The following is an 18974-nucleotide window of genomic DNA, read 5'->3' as shown; positions in this document are numbered from 1 at the left end:
CCAAATGTAAAAGTCAGGTTGATGAAAAAGGACCAGTCAGAGACTGGGAAGGAGCATCTATAAAGCTGGGAGGAAAATCAGGCAAATGTATTGTTTGAACAACAAGAGAAGAATGTTTAAAGATTGACAGAATGAACAACTGTGTCAAATGCTGCTGAGAGATGAAGTAAAAATGAGGACAGAAAATGGATCCTTGGATTTAACAACATGGTAGTCATTGATGACTTAGAGAACTGTTTTGTGGAGTGGTAAGGGTAACTGGAGTGGGTTTAAGAGAGAATGGGAGGAGAGAAATTTCAGACAGCAATTTAGGCAAGACTTTCAATGAATCTAGCTATAAAGAAATGGGGCACTGGTGGATACATCTAGTATGGAGGAAATTATTTATATTGACAAGGTGAGGTGAGGAGAGTTGCTACCTGTGAGCAGAGCTGGTGGCCTTTGTCAGGTGCATGACCTATTTAGGAACAGCAATAAAAGAGATAGCAGGGTGCATACACAGAGATGCAGAGATTACGTCATTTCTTGCAGTGAAATAAGGAGCAAGGTCCTCACCTGAGTGAGGATGGGGAAGAAATGTTGGAGGTGGGAAAAGAAAATGAAGTCTGAAATAGTAGACAGAAGACTGGAAGAGAGAATGGATTAGGGACATATGATTTTTGGGCAGTCTCTGGGGTTTACTTGAGGGAGGTGAATAGCCAAGAATACATAACAAGACCTGTCAGCACAAGGGCACGTTTTTCAAGCTACATTCAGCCGTAGAATTATGAGGATGGCCCAAGTAGATAAGAGGATGTATCCATGGTTGTGGGTTTCCAAGGGTGTGAGAAAGTCCAAGGAGCAAGTGAGTTAGGTTCTACTAGCCTTGTAAAGAGCTAACTTAGATTAAGCCCAGATTACATTATGTGCTAGCAATTGAGTCAGGCCATAGCACAAATCATAATATCCCAAAGCAGTTTCTAAACATCTGGTTGCAGATAGAAAATTACTAGAATTTGTATAAGTATTTCACAATTTGTCTTGGTCCTGCCTAGAGACTCAGCAATAAAAATTACCCAACAGTTCTTGGCCATTGAAGACTTTGAAACTAGGACAAAATAAACTCATTTTACTGTAAAATAGCTGTAGATCTTCCTATAATAAATTAAATAGTACCATAGAAAAACTTTGTGCTTTGTGGTTTTGTGTGTGTGTGTGTGTGTGTGTGTGTGTGTACCTCGATTATCTTCTTAAAATGAAATAGAAAATAATGACAAGCATTTTAGTAGCAGAGGTCTAGCAATAAGACAGCTGCCTAAGTAGTATGGTTTTAGGGATGCTGAGAACAATCCCTCTACAAACCAATGCCCTACCTGTTCACTGGGGCCTGAGGTGCCAACAGAGGTGCCCTTTGGCTTTAAGAAAGGGGTCAAAGCTGGCTGGGCGCGGTGGCTCACGCCTGTAATCCCGGCACTTGGTAGGCCGAGCAGGCGGATCACTTGAGCTCAGGAGTTCGAGACCAGCCTGGCCAACATGGCAAAGCCCTATCTCTAATAAAAATACAAAAATTAGCTGGGTGTGGTGGCATGCACCTGTAATCTCAGCTACTCAGAAGGCTGAGGCGTGAGCCTTGAACCCAAGAGAAGGAGGTTGCACTGAGCTAAGTTCATGCCACTGCACTCCAGCTTGGTGACAGAATGAGACTGTCTCAAAAAACAAACAAACAAAAAACAAAAAAGAAAAAAAAAAAAAAAAAAGAAACAGGTCGAAGTCTTCAGTGTCCAAGCAGCCAGCAACAAACTCATGGGGCAGGCATGAAGCATGTGTGTGCCTGGTGGGGATGGGGGAGTGCTTGCTCCCCTCTAAAAGAGGCAGCAGCTTCTCTGACTGTTGCTGTAGTGAACACAGAACCAGTGGGGCAGACCTTACACTCTTTCAAATTATTTAAGCCAGAAATCATGACTTTTACATGACATCCAATTTTTAAATGTTGGTGACATTTTAAAAAAACAAAAAAAAAAACACTTGTTACGGACAAACAAGAATTCTTTTTTTCTGTTGTAAAACAGCAAAAGCCTAAATGCAAATCCTTCTGGAGTACAATTACTGCTTAATCTGTTATCAACTTTTCCTATTCCAGTCTGCAGGAGAACATTCCAGCTCTCTTCTGAGAATTGGTTTTGTCTGAGAGAAAAGTAGGAACGCTGTAATTGCTTCGTGCTGCTTTCTCAGGTCAGGGTGGTTTATGACAGCTATTGTTCAGCTCATGGACACAGGGTCTAGTATGCTATCTTCACTGCAATCATTTTGTACATTCTCACCTTTAAAAAATCTGATAAAGAGACCACAGAGCCATGAAAGGTTCATAGAAGTCAGTAGGATTTTATTCAATGAAATCACTCGAAAGCTGTGTCATCTATGTTTACCCTTAAATTATAATTCTTCTTACACAAAAATTTAAAATTTGGGTTAAGATTAATATTCCTTGAAAATTTCCTTAGAACATACTGATTTACTAGTACATTTCATTTTTCCTACATTCAGCCAGATGACCACTTCATTTGGTGTCTCTCAGTATCCTACTGAGACATTTGAGTCCGAATATATCCTCAGCAGTAACAGTAAACCTACATAAAGAGGGCAGCCCAACAGCAAAACAAGAGTTGTATGCCCTCCTGAGTAAAGACTAATAACAATAGGAATATTAGTATCAGTGATCAGAATAGTTATACTGCTACCATTTAATTTCTATCAAATATCATTCTAGTCACTCTGTACCCATTAATTCTCACAATATCTTTATTAAATTGGTATGTTTATTCTCATTTTATAACTATGGAAACTGAGGTTCAGAGGGAAGAGGTAACTTGCTCAGAGCATCAAGACAATGGTGAGAGAACCCATCATTAAATCGAGGACCATCTGAGTACACTTTGAGGCTTCTGTTATCAAAAGGGGTTGGCCTCAATTCAACAACTATTTGTCAACGATATCTCCATTCCTGGCCCTGGTTTGGGTTTAGGAATGCAATGATAAATACACAGTTCTTGCCCACAGCGACATTATACTGCAGTAGAGGAAACACAAATAGAAATATATTTTCAAAACAATGTGGTTGGCAGGAGAGGTAAATACAATCTATTATGCAAGTATTGAGAGGGAAGGCAAGCCCAGAATAGGGCCTAGGAAGGTTTGCTGTGGAGCATCATGCTCTACACTGAATCTTAGGAAAGAGTAAGAAGTAGTGAAAGACTATTTATTCTAGGTAAGAAACATAAACATGAACAGCATAAACAGACATGTGAGCAAGTGGATGTTTTTAGCAAATCAAAAGAAGCTGAGCATCCATGTATGTTCTAGTTCAAGTTGGGAAGTAGCAGGAGCTGGGGTGCTTGCCTATATCCCAGAGATGATAACACCAAAGCATTACAAGGTCAGGTTCGTGTTTTAAAAAAAGCAGCCATGTGAAGGCTGGATTGGAGGGTACAGTATAGAGAAGCTTTTAGGAGTCTTAGTTGTTAACTATGTTGTTCTCAGCAACAATTTCCCAGAAGAGACCATTGTTTTGCTCATAGAGAACTATTAACTTGCCATTCCCACCAAGTGCAAATTGTCATGTACTGAATGAGGCCAGAGCAGGATACACTGCCCTTGACACCGGCCAGCACCATGCAGGCATAAATACAGTAGCTCTTCTGAAGAAATAAAGATGGACGCACTGTCAGCAGAAATCACAAATTTATTAACTCTTAAATATATCAATCAGTCATTTACCATTGTGGCAAGAAATATATACAGTGTCCCATGGTAAACTGCAGTGTTTCAAAATGATAGAAGATAATAAATGTGTAATTCATTTGTGGTGGAGAGAACAAATCACAATTTCCTCACATCTCAGTGCGGAAGACAAACTTGATCTACAGTAATACTTCAACACCACATGCTAAAAGTGTAAAAAAAACACTCTACACCTATTTTTTTCTTTAAATACATGTATGCCACGTATAGCTGCTTCACAAAAGGGTAAAAGAAATTAAAAAGGGAAAAATGAGGCCATTATTTTTTCACAGATCTCATTGGCAGGTTAACATGGCTCAATATATTGACTGTATATATTTATTTTAAATATATATTGTTTTAAATTGTGTAATAATTATCAGAAAAGCTTCAACCCATCTACCATACATCCACTAGCAATAATATCTAAGATGATTAGTAATCAACACAGAAAGGTGAGATGAGAGAAAAGAGGAAGGGTTGTTTTTGTTGCTTTGTTTTCCTTTTTTGCTTCTGCTTTAAAAACAGGCTTCTGAGGACTGTGAATTACTACCGTTAAAATAACAATGATGGAGATTCCATGCACTGTAAAGCATTTCAGAGACGAGAACAAAAAAATCACAGGAATTCAATCAACAAAGGAAAAATGAGAAGCACAAAGAAAACCTAGGATATTTCCCTTTTTGTTTTAAACTGGAAAATCCTAACTCCTTGGAGGAAGGTAACGATACTCTGATTCAAGAGAGAAGCTAAAAAACACAAGTCACAAAGATCAAGTTCAAAACACGTATGAGAATGGCAAACATTTGTAAGCCTCTCTAACGCTAGAAAACTAGCTAGTGATGATGCAGAAGTGACGCTTTCATTCCCCAAGGCGGAGGTGAGTGCGTTTGCATAACACCCACTCTGCTATCAACTTGGTATCCTCCTGGCAACTGTCCCAATCAGTAAGACGTTGCAGTCACAGGAGGAACTTGCTTTTATCCTAAGTTTAAACAATTCAAATACCTCCAACATAGTTAGGATACCTAAGTCCAAAGTAGAGCTTAAGCAGAATTATAAACCTTTAAAATCTTGACAACATTTTTGTGGGCCCTGAAGATGATCAAAAGTGCTAGTTGAGCCACCTTCAAAAGGCTTTTATTTCCTTTTTACCTTCATTATGCAAATTTCACTTTTTTTCTTTTCTCACACACTACTAGCCAGCCTCCTCAAAAAAGGAAAAGGGAAGAAAGTAAGAAAAGAATGGAACAAAAGAAAAATAAAAAAGGAAGCAAACGAAAGGAACAAAGAAACAGGATAAAGAAAAGAGATCACAGATTCGAGAAAGAAAAACAATTCAATTCAGCAAATTCACCAAAACAATGTGAATATATCCTAAAGTGATTAAACTCAGAAATGATGTGAATTTTTCCAGTTTACACAGTTTGACCAAAAAGAGCATGGCTTTATGTGGTAGCAAACCAACTGATTCTTGCTTCTACTTTCATAAGTGATTTTGCCCACATATCAACCCACTTTAATTGTTAATCAGCAAAACTTCCCATGAAAAATCATCCATTTTAACCAGGATCACACCAGGAAACTGAAGGTATATATTTTACCTTAAAAAAAAACAAAAACAAAAACAAAAAAACCCAAAAAATCCAAACAAGCCAAAACAGATTAACAGCAAAGAGTTCTAAAAAATTTACATTTCTCTTACAAACTGTCATTCAGAGAACAATAGTTCTTAAGTCTGTTAAATCTTGGCATTAACAGAGAAACTTGATGAAGAGTTGTACTTGGAATATTGTGGATTTTTTCTTTTTGTCTAATCTCCCCCTATTGTTTTGCCAACAGTAATTTAAGTTTGCACGGAACATCCCCGTAGTTGAAGTGTAAACAATGTATAGGAAGGAATATATGATAAGATGATGCATCACATATGCATTACATGTAGGACCTTCACAACTTCATGCACTCAGAAACATGCATGAAGAGGAGGAGAGGACGGCCCAGGGTCACCATCCAGGTGCCTTGAGAACAGAGAATGCAGAAGTGGCACTGTTGATATTTAGCTGAAAGGAGAAAGGGGGAGGAAGAAATAAATTATATTGTTTTACAAAATATCATCAAATTGCTTTGCCATAGATTTGACTACGCTACAGTTTTATAACTTGGCTAACAAATAGATTGAGAACACTATGTATAAGAGATGTTTGCTTGTGATCATTACAGGAAGAAACATACAATGTTACACAAAGACAGTATTAAAATAGAAAATGAGTATTAATTATTTTTTCACACAAAGCTAAGCTAAAAATAAAGAGACAGGGACCCAGGCTTCAGTCACGTTATTAAATCTAAGTATACATCTTAAGCATTCCTGTTTACTGGACAAATTAGTAAATGAATATAATCTTTTTGCTGAAATAGACTTAAAATTAAAGTTCATCCTTAGTTTTTGTTATTATTATTAGATTCCTTGGGAAATTAAACCTAGAAGTCAATTTAACAAGGAATATAGTCTCAAAAGTAGAGAGAACATGATTACTCTCTTTAATTGGAGCTCTCCTTTGTTGAAAGCAACAGCTGGGAGCACTATTTGTTAAAAGCTCTGATAAGGTTTAGTTCTCTGAATGAGGCAAATATTCACAACAGCACCATACATATCTGAATACTTGTAACCCAAGTCTAAGAAACAACTAATTAAAAACAACAATAAAAGCATGAAGTTAATTACAGTCAACTTTCAATTATCCTCTAGAATTACCCACTTTGTGAGTTTTAAATTTCAGCTTGACTTCCTCCTGTGGCCTGTGCTCAAGGTCAAGCACCATTATACTCAGTCAGGCACAGCAAATTGATTTACACATTCGCCATAGCCAGCTGCTTATAGAATTGCAACCTCTTGAAAGAATGGTTAAGACACCAAAGGATTCTAAAGCTTAATATAAATTAAGTCCGGATAATTGAGAGTTATCTGAACTGACCTAGACATAATTTACTTTTGATGTGAAAACTTCAGGATTCTAACATAACATAATCCACATGTTGGAAAAAATTCATTTCAATGTTTATTACCTTTAAAATAAGGATTATGCTACCAAATAGGGCTGAATGTTAGATTCAAAAGCTCATGCAAAATTGCTATGAATTTTCAAAGACCTTGTATGTTTTTCATTGAATATTATGCAAGAAAAAATATCCTCAAAAGGAAGGAAAACAGCCATGCAGCTTTTCATTCAGCTCCAATCACAAAGTATCACGGAGCAGGATGTTACTTACAAGACCCATATGTGAATGATTTTCAGGCCTTAGATGTTTTGCCACAAAGAGGTGCCTCCTGAGAAGTTTTCTCTCCCATTTGGAATACAGGGTGGCCTATTAAGAGAAGCCCCATTTAAGCCACCTGGCATAAAATGAAGTTTTCTTGAATAGGCTTCATCCCATAAACACTTCAGGGAATTGTAAAAAAACCTAACCCTCTGGTACTGTATGAATGTAACCCCTTCTATATTAACTGGTGATTTGTGCTGTACCTCTTTGGGGTAAAAAACACACAAAAACAGGTGTCTTCATTATCTTCATATTCCTCTTGTGTTTTTCTCTTAATTACATAGCTATGGTTTTGGGAATAAATTTCAGCCTATTGTTTGGTTTGGTTTTTTTTGTCCCTGTTGACCCACTTTTTACAAATCCAAAAGTGATATATGAGTAGTAAGTCTATACAGAAGGCCTCTGAAAACCACTGTGGTATGTTATCAAACTAAGAAATCATGATGGATTCTCTGGAGTGAGTTGAATGGCTGTTTGTATGAACCCCCATTCCAAATCCCAAATATTAACAGGTGATCCTGGTGAGATAATTCGGAAAGAGATCAACAGTGGACCAATCTTCTACACTGAGTTTAAACTCTTCTTGTTTTCATATCACTCCACTTTACTAATAAACCTATTTTCAATTATTCCTCTTTACTCTAGTTGTAACCGGCATTCCTTACCAATAATGTTCTCTCATATTAAACTAAATCCTGATATTGTACTTTTCTTCACGATGCTCCTTTAGCCTGGACTATTCTCCTTTGTTTTTTCTATCTTTCTATGTCTCTAAATTCTACTCATCATTTAAGATTTTGTCCAAAATTCTATCTTATACACAAAGTGTACTTCCAAACTGTTATAAACAGTTTACTACACTGTTCATGAATTTTACTGTATTCTTAAGTTGATGATAAAGTTTATTATATCATTTTTTTCTTTAGAATCAATGATTGACTAAATGAGAATGCATGTTCCTTGAAAGCAATATCTTTTACCTTGTGTTGAATCTGGCACAGGTTAAGCACCTAGGAGATTCACAATAAATATGTGCCTAATCGCTGACTGGAAAAGCAAACGATATCTGAGGTAGAGTGGTGAGGTGAGAACGACATTGCACTACCTGACAATGGCCTTTTAAAAGGGTCTCTGTTACTGAGCTTTAGGGGATCCTCCATGAAATGAAACTCCTGATAATATATTGGCCATTTTAGAAACTCCACCGTATGCTTTCCTCTGATATCTCCTTCTGTCAATTGAGAAAATGAAGTCACAAATATTTTGCCTTATTATACAAATCCCCTAGATTTAACACTGTGAGATTTTGATAAGGTAGTCTCTAGTCCTATCCAAACCTATTGTATACTGCTCTATAGCAAGTTTCAACCCACAGACAGCTGATCTGATTGATCTTTCCAGAGAATCATAAACCTTTCCCGTGAAGTCATTTATTTTCATCAGTGTAACCAACTACTAGCATTAAATAACATATACCACGCTATTAACAATGGAATAAGTAGAAGAAGCTGACCATGGGTGTATTAACAAAGAAGCTGACAGCCTGGGAATATTTACTTGATGGGTACTGTTGGTGACCCCGAGCGATGAAAATGAACATTCTGCCACTTTCCATCCCGACGGTGCCACACACGAGTCTCTTCTGACTGCATTGTCTTTGGCATTCCACTGCCATCCATGTACTGTGTGAGCCTAATATACGCTATGCAGGCGGCATCATCCCCTACCAGATGTACATGAGGGTTTAGAATAATAGTGTGGATTGGTTTATTGCTTTTGGACAAAGCTGAAAGAGAAAAACACGAAAAGCAAAATTTAGTTTCTATGTAAAGGAAACTAAAACCAGTAATAACTTCAGTTAGGACCAATACATGAAATGCCATTTATTCACTCAGTAATTAATTAGTTAATTAATCTACTATTTATACTAATCTGGTACTGGGCACTGTACAAAGCAAGGAAAGAACAAAAGTGGACGCAGTCTTTCTTTTATCTGGTTTCCTTCACAGGCACTTATATGCTCCTCTGGAAATTCTGATCGGGTGAGAAAGCTGGAGAGATATATTTATTTACGAAGGAAAGTGGTTAGAAACAGAAATCACAACATGAACGGAGGTGAAGAAGGCCTGGCCCAGGTGTGCCAAGCAGTTCCTGTCTTTTCCAGGAATGAACTGCTGGGACAGTTGACCAGGGATCTTGCGGTGGTGTTTGTTTTTGTTAGTTGGTGAAGTATGTGGGAGAAGGGCAATATATCAAGTTTCAGGTATGGATATCACCGTCTCCAAAATAAGGCTGGTGGTAGCCTTTGAACAAGCCTATGAACTTGTTTCTCATCTCATCCTCTGACTCCTCTACATACTAGAGTCTATTCCATGATAGTCCACTGTGATCATTTGATAAACATTCAAAATGTGGTGTTGGCACACAGCCTGATTCTGATCTTCTAGCTCTTTCCCTTGCCTGAGTAGCCCTCACTATGCTCCAGACTCTGGTGTTTTAACAGTAGCTACCAATTCTAATTATTCAATCACCAAGAGATATGAGGAGGATTAGGGCACATCACTTACTGATGCTGTTTCTTTCTTAGATCACTAGAAAACGTTGAATTGTTTTTAGCTGTTATCCAAACATGCTTTCCATTCTCAGAAAACATCTATTCAAATTATACAAAATATTATTATAGTCACCTGAATACCCCATTATGAAGGAATTACATTTATGGAACATGATGTATAGTGTTATGCTGAAATAGGTTAAAATATTAATGGGTTAATTCTTTCATTAGGGATCAGACGATGTCAATAGAGAGTTAGTTGGAGGAAACATGAGATGCTATCAGAACACTGGAATATAGGGAATATGATAACATTTACTGAAACTTTGAGAGAGAATTTATCAAATGGTTCTTTTTGTTTATTTGTTTGTAAATGCCTAATGCATATAAGAAAAAGTAACTCATTCAACACATCTTACTTCGAAAATCCATGCCAAAGCAGACATTCTTATCAAAGCTTATAATTACTGAAAGTGATGTGATTATCCCAATTATTCCTATAATACATTTCTTCTTTAATTCAATAAGATCTCTGCAAAAATAGTACATTAACAATGCAATATGCAAACACAGCATAATGTCTAATGTCATTAGGTGTAAGGAAAAAGAGAAGGATAAAGGGAATTCCTGGTTTACATTTTTCTTGATGACCTGAAGGATTTCTGCAGGATGAACTTCTTTTGTCACCTTCTTTGAAAAGTGGTGGTTTCCTCTGAAACTACCACAATTCTTAAAATTTGAATTGAAAGATTTATCTGATTACTCAACTTGATTTTCATTTTACTTTGAAAATAAGCATCACATATGCTTGAAAGCACTCCTCTATGTTGAATATTTTGGCATGGTGTGGTTTTTAAAAATTTTTTCCTCCTATTTTTTCCTTTTCTTATTTTTAAAATTTGAGACAGGATCTCATTCTGTCACCCAGGCAGGAATCCAGTGGTATGATCAAAGCTCACTGCAGCCTCAATCTCCTGGTCTCAAAGTGATCTCCCATCTCAGCTTCCCAAGTAGCTGGGACTACAGGTGCTTGTCATCATGCCTGGTTAATTTTTGTCTTCTTTGTAGAGATGCGGTCTCAGTATGTTGCTCATACTGGTTTTGAATTTCTGGCCTCAAGCTATCCTCCCACTTCAGTCTCCTAAAGTGTTGGGATTACAGGCATGAGCCACTGTGCCTGCCTAATTTTTTTATATATAGTTTTATGAAAACGTGAAATAACATTTTTTGTAACTGATTTATAGCCTATATTATACATTAACTGGAACTTGCTTGAAGTGTATTCTATCAACATTACTTTTTTTTTTTTTGAGATGAGTTTCACTCTTGTTGCCCAGGCTGGCAATCTTGGCTCACTGCAAGCTCTGCCTCCCAGGTTCAAGCAATTCTCATACCTCAGCCTTCCAAGTAGCTGGGATTACAGGTGTGCGCCATCATGCCCAGTTAATTTTGTATTTTTAGTAGAGATGAGGTTTTACCCTGTTGGTCAGGCTGGTCTCGAACTCCTGACCTCAAGTGATCCACCCGCCTTGGCGCCCAAAGTGCTGGGATTACAGGCATGAGCCACGGTGCCCAGCCAACATTAATTTTTATACGAAGATATTTTTTAAAACACACCAAAACTGTAAGCCAAGCCTGACATATTTTTTTTTTCAATTTTGAATACAAAACAATTGTATGTTTCAAATGCTGGATGAAAGTGAAAACTCTCATTGTAGAAAAGAGCCAAAGAATCTGCAAATTTGGGAAAAATTCAGAGACATTTAAAAAGGGCATGTTATTAAATTAGGAATAAATGTACCATTTTCGAAGTAGAATCGGTGAAAATCCATCCCTTCCACTAAATTACCCAGAGCTTCAGGTTCAAATGCAGTAAGGCCTGGGTCACAGATTTTTCTGTAAAAGAGAAATAAAGAAAATAACCAATTAATAGGTGCTTTAATGTGTTTTGTTGTTTCATGTGTAAACATTCTGATTTATTAGTTGCTGAAGGAAAGAGCCTCTAAAAACAATGAAATAAAAATGTTCTATCAAAAACCTTGGCAAGGTGGGTTGAGGAGCAGACTCTGAAAAGACATTTTGCAGAGAACTCTGATAGGAACAAACTAATTTATCCAGTTCAAGCAGATGATAATATACAATATTTTAGGAAGCCCCCTTTTACAATTTCTACTTTTTTATTTTTAAGGTGAATTTTCCAGTTTTAAGTTAATCAACCTTAACTCTTGATTGAGGTTTACTATTTTTTAAAAATGCTCTCCAAGTCGTTTTGTCCAAGTTTAAGACACTCTCCAAATCCTATAAAAGTATCTTTGAATCTGAAATTAAATACTTCTGGAATAATAATAATTATTATTATTTTTGAGACAGAGTCTTGCTCTGTTGCCCAGGCTGGAGTGTAGTGGTGCAATAATGGCTCACTGCAGCCTCAACCTTCCAGACTCAAGCAATCCTCCCGCCTCAGCCTCCCTAGTAGCTGGGAGTATTGATGCGCAGTACCACACTGGGTTAATTTTTAAATTTTTATTTCTAGTAGAGATGGGGTTTCCTTATGTTGCCTAGGCTGGTCTCTAACGCCTAGGCACAAGTGATCCTCCCACCTGACCTCCCAAAGTATGGGATTACAGGGGTGAGCCTGGTACCGTGCTTAGCCCTGGAATAATTTTTGTTGGACCACATCTTCTACATTCATGTCAAACATGTATATGACAATTGACTTGAAAGAAAGTATCACACCCTACACTTCCTGGCAATGTCCACGAGACTTACATCTTATTATTGTGTTTAAGTTTATTTTATTTTTAAAATGAAATCAATAGGAGGTTCAAATGCTCATACTGGTTTTCTTTCTTAATCCTAGAAGTATGATTCAATAAAGGGGTGTGCAATTTTAAATATTTGGAAAAAACCAATGAGCTTTCTTTGGAGAAATTTATTCAATAAAGAATTGCTGAACGCCAACTATGTGGCAGATATTCTTTAAAACAAGCAATTATAATACAATAATCAATACCAGAATAGATGAAAATGTGAAGTGCTCAAAAAACAGATTACTAATAGACAGTGAACAGGAAAGGTTTAAGAGAGGAAGAAAATGTGAGCTGGGCTTTGAAGAATGAGTAAGAGTTTTCCAGGTATGTGGGAGGTGGTGGGCAGGGGGAGGACAGCAAGTGCAATGGTCTGCTGCTGTGAAAATGCAGAGTACGCTTGGGGAATGATGACTGGTTGCTTGATGTGGAAAGCAAGGTCACTGTGTTATGTGTGTAAGGCCCCTGGAAATGTAGACAGGAAAATATTTCCTTTGGGCCTATGGTGATCAGGGTAGGCTTCTCAGAGAAGGTGACAAGATCTGGATTTGAAGAACGAGTGGGAGTTCACAAGGTAGATCAAATGGAGTACAAATCAAAGGATTTTGGACTGTTTATTAATTTGCCCCAAAGGATAATACAGTGGATGGGGCCACACCTAATTTCATAGAGAAATTCCCCTTTGGGGGTGGCAAATTTTTTTAAATGTTCAACAGAAATACAAATTTCAAAAGTCTATCTCACTGTACTTCCTCAAAGTGCAGTACTGTTTATAGAACGTGGAACTGGTATTATTTAAAGAATACTTTTAAAAAGTAGAAATCACAGTGGATATCCTTTGTGCCTTAAAGATGGTGGGGGCAAGGATTACAACCTTCACTTCAGACTGCCTGCTGGGTAGGCGTTTCTAAGCTTAAAATCAAATATATATAGTCTCTTTCTAAGAAGCAAAATGGGAAGAACAGCGTTCCTATGGTAACAAGAATTTATTCTGCCAGGGGCTATTACTTCCTCTATAAATATGGTTTTTGGTTGTCATTATCAGTGAACCAAAATTTCTTACTGCCTTACATCAGTACTAACATAATCTAGGAATCACAGGGCCATGATGGATCTTCTTACCCAACCATGAAAAGAGTCAATATATTTGGAAATGTTCCTATCTATCTATCTATCTATCTATCTATCTATCTATCTATCTATCTATCTAATCATCCATCTACCCTATAAAAGGCTTTGGATTAATAAAAGATCCACAAAGCTGCCATTTGACATGTGGGTGTGTGTGATCTGAACAGGTGTTCTAAGGACCAGTTGACAGGGATACACCAGTACATTCTACCATCCCAAAAGCTCTTGAATGGCAGCCCTCTTGGATTAGCTCTGGCTGGAAAGTACAAAATCAGGCCAGATTATAGGTCTCCATAGGCAAAGATATTAGTGAACTGATGTGTTCCCAAGGTTTAGCATTATTTAAAATACCCTATTTTAAACTGTCTGAGAATATAGGAAACATACACTTTTGCCTGGCTACAATTGCTCCCTATATAATAGTAGTATCTGTTTATAAATTGAGAAAGAATAGAAAAGAAGCAGGAAAAAAATTCATACACAATTTTACCTCTCAGAGGCAACTTCTTTTTTTCTTTTTAACAACAACAAACACAACTTTTTTATCATTCCACAAGGAAATGCTATTGCAAAAAAAAAGATTTTTTTAAAAGCGAATATTCTTATTCTTTGAATAATCATATGTATCTAACAAGGATATAACAGCAACAAGAATTTTTAAAAAGCAGGTTCTATGGCACAGTTATAAACAATTGTTTAATAGGGAACCATTGTCTCTGAAAACAGACTGTTCTTTTTAACTCCAATTTTTACTGTATCTTTTATTCCAAGTATGCCTTATTAGGTCATGATAAAGAATTGATACACTCATACACATGTATACGCATGTGTTTATACACATATGCACACACATTTAATTTATAAGAAGAAGCTCCTGATATAGTTTCATTCTTACATTTAGCTAATCTCTTCCATATTTTATATTTGGTGTTTATTTATAATTAATGATAAAAGTAATACTTGCTTACTTTTATAAAAAGGCAGGAAAAAAATTCACAAGTAATTTTACCTCTCAGAGGCAACTTCGTTTTTTCTTTTTAAAATTTAATTTGGCATATTTCATTCCACTTTTAATACTTTTTATTTATTTATTTATTTTTGAGACGGAGTTTCACTCTTCTTGCCCAGGCTGGACTGCAATGGTACGATCTCAGCTCACTGCAACCTCTGCCTCCCAGGTTCAAGTGATTCTCCTGCCTCAGCCTCCTGAGTAGCTGGGATTACAGTCATGGGCCACTACACCTGGCTAATTTTGTATTTTTAGTAGAGACAGGGTTTCTCCATGCTGGTCAAGCTAATCTTGAACTCCTGACCTCAGGTGATCTGCCCACCTTGGCCTCCCGAAGTGCTGGGATTACAGGTGTGAGCCACCACGCCTGGCACTTTTAATACTTTTTACTTTTGTAGTTTTAATAATTATGTACATACTCTTTTATGTCCTGCTTAATTTTCAGTAAAAATATCATAAATATTTTTCCAGGTTGCTAGAAACTCAACATAACCATTGTACCAAAGATGACTTAATGGAAACTGTACTGCTTCAGTATATATCTTTGTTCACAAATTTTTGCTCATGTTTTACATAAAAAATTTATACTCATGTTAAATTCTTATAAATAGAATTATAGTATTACAGTAAAGTGAGCCTTTATAAAAGTTTTCAGGTATATAATTACAGATTATATAACAAAATATATTAATAATCCTCCCATCTCTGCCATCACTGCCATACTGAAAGTTTGCACCCCATTGTGTTTTATTGCATTGCATAGGAAAGTCACTACTGTCCTGTAGTATCTGCACCTTGGCGGCTGTCAGCAGAGTTTATATGTCTGCTGATTTTATAGGCAGAAGAGGCTCTTGCATTCAAGTTTGCGTATACTTAATTAGTAAACATAAACATGCCTTTATTAGTTTACTTGTCATTTATATTTCCTCCTCTGATAATAGTCAGTTCATGTTCTTTACCTATTTTTCTACTTTTCAATCATATTCACATAATATAAAAAATTAACTTTTGACATATGTTTTGAAAATGTTTTTCTAAGTTTGTTTGCCTCTTACTTTTATTCTTGGCTTTTTAATTAAAGTATACACATTTTACCTATTTAGATATAATCATATTATATTCTCACTTACGATTTTATCTTCAGCTTTTGGATCTTTCTAGCCAGAGATCAGATTCAATCTCTGTTTTGCATTTAAGTCTTTCGCTGGAGTGGAACTCATGAGTTGCATGGTGTAAGGAGAAGGCCCTATTTAAATTGAATGCTTTATTTTTACTTCAGCAAAGTAATTTCCTTCATAGTTCCTATGATCCAGGAGTTTATAAACTTTAAATAAGCATTAGAACCCATTCCTCAAGTAAAGTTTTCCTTAAGATACAAACATATAAAAGAGATGGAGATAAAGTTGAATTGTACTGGCTGAAGAGAGAAGGCTGCCTCATGTCACCTCCTAATCTCTTTCTCTGCCCCAGAACCTCTGCAGAACTGCAAGGGAACACATTTCTTAAGCTGAAATGCACATTTTATGTGCTTTCCTTTTTTGCGTGTGTTTTTGCTCACGTGAATTGCTCTGCCTGGATTGCCCTTTACTCATCTGGACTTGTGTGTGTGTGATGCGGGAGTGGTTATACATCTGCGTATTTACAAAGAAATCTCTAATCACTGGATCAGAAGTCAAGTCTTCTCTCTGTGAAATCTTTTTTTCTTTTCTTTTCTTTTTTTTTTTTTGAGACAGGGTCTCATTCTGTCACTCAGGCTGGAGTGCAGTGACGTGATCATGGCTCACTGCAGCCTTGACTTAAGGCCTCACTGGGCTTAGGTGATCCTCCTGCCTCAGCCTTCCAAATATGTGGGACTACAGGTGTGCACCACTATGCCTGACTAATTTTCAAACTTTTTGTAGAAATGGGGTCTTGTTCTGTCACCCAGGTTGGTCTCGAACTCTTGGCTTCAAGCAATCCTCCGACCTCGGCCTCCCAAAGTGCTAGGATTACAAGTGTGAGCCACTGTGCCTGGGCTCTGAAATCTTAAATAAATTTTTCTCTCCTAGGGGCACTTAGTCATTTATACCATGAAATAAAACTATTGTTGACATATCAAATCTAGAGTTAAATATATGCAAATTTAGATATATTGAAGAATGCATTCATATAACAAATATATTTACCATATGCATGAAAGCAAAGTAAACATCTGCTACTCACGTGTAGGCTTCAAAGTCCCCGTTGTTGATAGCTTCAATCAGTTGTTCGGTGACTTTGATAATCTCTTGCTTTCGTGCTAAAGGCAAAAATAAAGAGTTGGGTGAGAATAAAAGACAAAAGTCATATAAAACATTCTTTTTCACTTTTATTTTTTGAGATAGGGTCTCACTCTGTCACCCAGGCTGGTGTGCAGTAGCGTGATCATGGCTCCTTACAGCCTTGACCTTCTGGGCTCAAGTGATCCTCCCACCTCTGCCTCCCAAAGTGCTGGGATTACGGGTGTGAGTCACTGTGCCCAGCCAGAATATGCATTTTAACATGACTTTCAGATGACCTCTGAGTACATTCATGTTGGAAAGCACTGCTATTTTCCATTTGTTTGAAAACAACAGTCACCTGAAAGGTCAAGGTTATGTTTTTTTTTACAACCTTAAACAACTTGATTGGATTAGTAAACATATTTCTCCCCATAGTTAACAAATGTTATTAAAAACAATAATCTCAAAAAGTATCATTCTAACAATATAGGTCTATCTTCAGAGTAAAGATAATATCTTGCATTGAGATATTGAACTTTATATAATTATTTGCATTTTCTCACTATTCTGCTTGACTGACTCTACAAGAGGATGCTGACACTTTGGCCTTTGTATTTAGACGAATGGCCTTTAGTAAACTACAAATTGAAGAAGTGACATATGAATCAATACTGTAGATGTAGGCAGATAATCAGATGAAAGCCTCCAGGTATAGCTGTCAAACCCAACACCAATCATGATTTGTTTCTATTCCTAGCCCATAATTGGTGAAATTATTAATAGTTGGTTTGGTTCAAATCCTATCTATTCAGTGAATTTGTTTCTACTGACATCTGTCTCAAGTGTTCTTTCTCTTTTTTGAAAGCCTGCAGAATCTGTATTACTCACCTGGCAATTATGCATATGCTATCTCTTGATACCTTCTTTAGTTTAAAACACATTATTACTTGTTTTAAATTGTTATTAAACTTTCTGTACTGTGTAATGTGTCTTCTTCATTAACTTAAAAGCTCCCCAAGGGCAAAGAACATTTTATTTTCTTGTATAGCCTAAAAAGCTTTGTTCAATGTCTTTTATGGAACAGATGCTCAATGTTTGTGAATTTAATCAATTGAGACTAATAATAACCTTTCTTTATTTCAGAACACTGTTCTCTTACTTATAAAATTACTGCATGAAATATTTTAGAAAACAAATTTTACTGGATTTTAAGAATATTGTGATAGTCCCTTAAAATCACTGACGATAGACTGGGAATCACAAAATGTTACCTCCCATCTTATCTTACTGAGGTAGTGAGGCTGCTATTGATCACGAAAAAAGCTGACCTCTGGTTTTGTTCTTTACTGAGTAAAGAAACCAGTTTGCACTTTTTATGAATCTGATATTCATCAAACAGATTGTAACCACAAACTTAAATGCTTACTTTCACTCTGAAACTTCAGGTTACCTAGGTGATGACAGTATTTAAAAATAAGTTTTCTATAAACCAAATTTTACTTCATTGAAACTCTATATGAGACTATATCATAACAAATACAAGTAATAAACTATCCTATAAAATGTGATTTAGTTAGTCCATAATATGGTCGCCAACAATGTCAAGGTCTATAATATTAAAAAATCACTAATATGGGTTATAATTCATATTTAGTTAATATAATCACTTTTTGTTTATGTAAAGTAACATAACACAGCTCCTACAGATGTCCAAAAGATTTCTCGCCCTTGCTCATTTGATTGATGAATATCAATAATACATTTAAAAGCAAAACATACTGACAGAAGTGGTATCAGGGCATGATTTTGTAATAAGGATGCTGCCAGTGACACATTTTAGCTTAATTCAGTTAGGCAATAGGTGATTCATCCGTCTGTGGCCTCAACAGTATGAACATTTGGCAAAAGCTAATGACAGCTGACCCGATTCTGGAACATAAGGGACATGGGTGAGGAGGATCTCAGAAAATAAGATGATAAAAATGTGACCACCAAAACTTCCTTCTCACATGAAATCTTCATTTCAAACTAACAGATTTTTATTTTATTTTTTTTGTCTGATATACAGCTGACAGGAAAAACTACAGTTTAGAAAACATGGCCAATTTGAAATGAGCATAAGATCAACGTCCTTCGTGGAGCTTCATTAGGGTAAG

At 36.4% G+C, this 18974-nt stretch overlaps 1 protein-coding gene across 45 annotated transcripts in view; it reads right to left on the bottom strand.

The window, feature by feature from the left end:
* Positions 1 to 2345: 2345 nt before the first annotated feature.
* The window catches only part of CAMK2D (calcium/calmodulin dependent protein kinase II delta), a 305944-nt gene continuing 289315 nt past the window's right edge, over positions 2346 to 18974 (bottom strand). For 13 of the 45 annotated variants that reach the window (XM_009207445.4, XM_009207456.4, XM_009207447.4 and 10 more), the window contains 5 exons: positions 16781 to 16856; positions 11433 to 11527; positions 8635 to 8863; positions 7027 to 7122; positions 2346 to 5816 (listed from right to left, as the gene is read on the bottom strand). In XM_009207445.4, the coding sequence (XP_009205709.1) occupies positions 7056 to 7122; positions 8635 to 8863; positions 11433 to 11527; positions 16781 to 16856 (467 nt within the window). In that variant the 3' untranslated portion in view covers positions 2346 to 5816; positions 7027 to 7055. Of the gene's footprint in view, positions 5817 to 7026; positions 7123 to 8590; positions 8864 to 11432; positions 11528 to 16780; positions 16857 to 18974 lie in introns of those variants that run through there. The other 32 variants (XM_031664320.1, XM_017958998.3, XM_017959005.3 and 29 more) reach the window with 6 other exon arrangements.

Source organism: Papio anubis, chromosome 3 (assembly GCF_008728515.1).
Source record: "Papio anubis isolate 15944 chromosome 3, Panubis1.0, whole genome shotgun sequence".
Classification (NCBI taxonomy): domain Eukaryota; kingdom Metazoa; phylum Chordata; class Mammalia; order Primates; family Cercopithecidae; genus Papio; species Papio anubis.
Note: the sequence above shows the minus strand (reverse complement) of the source record. Positions and strands in the feature narration are given on the sequence as shown.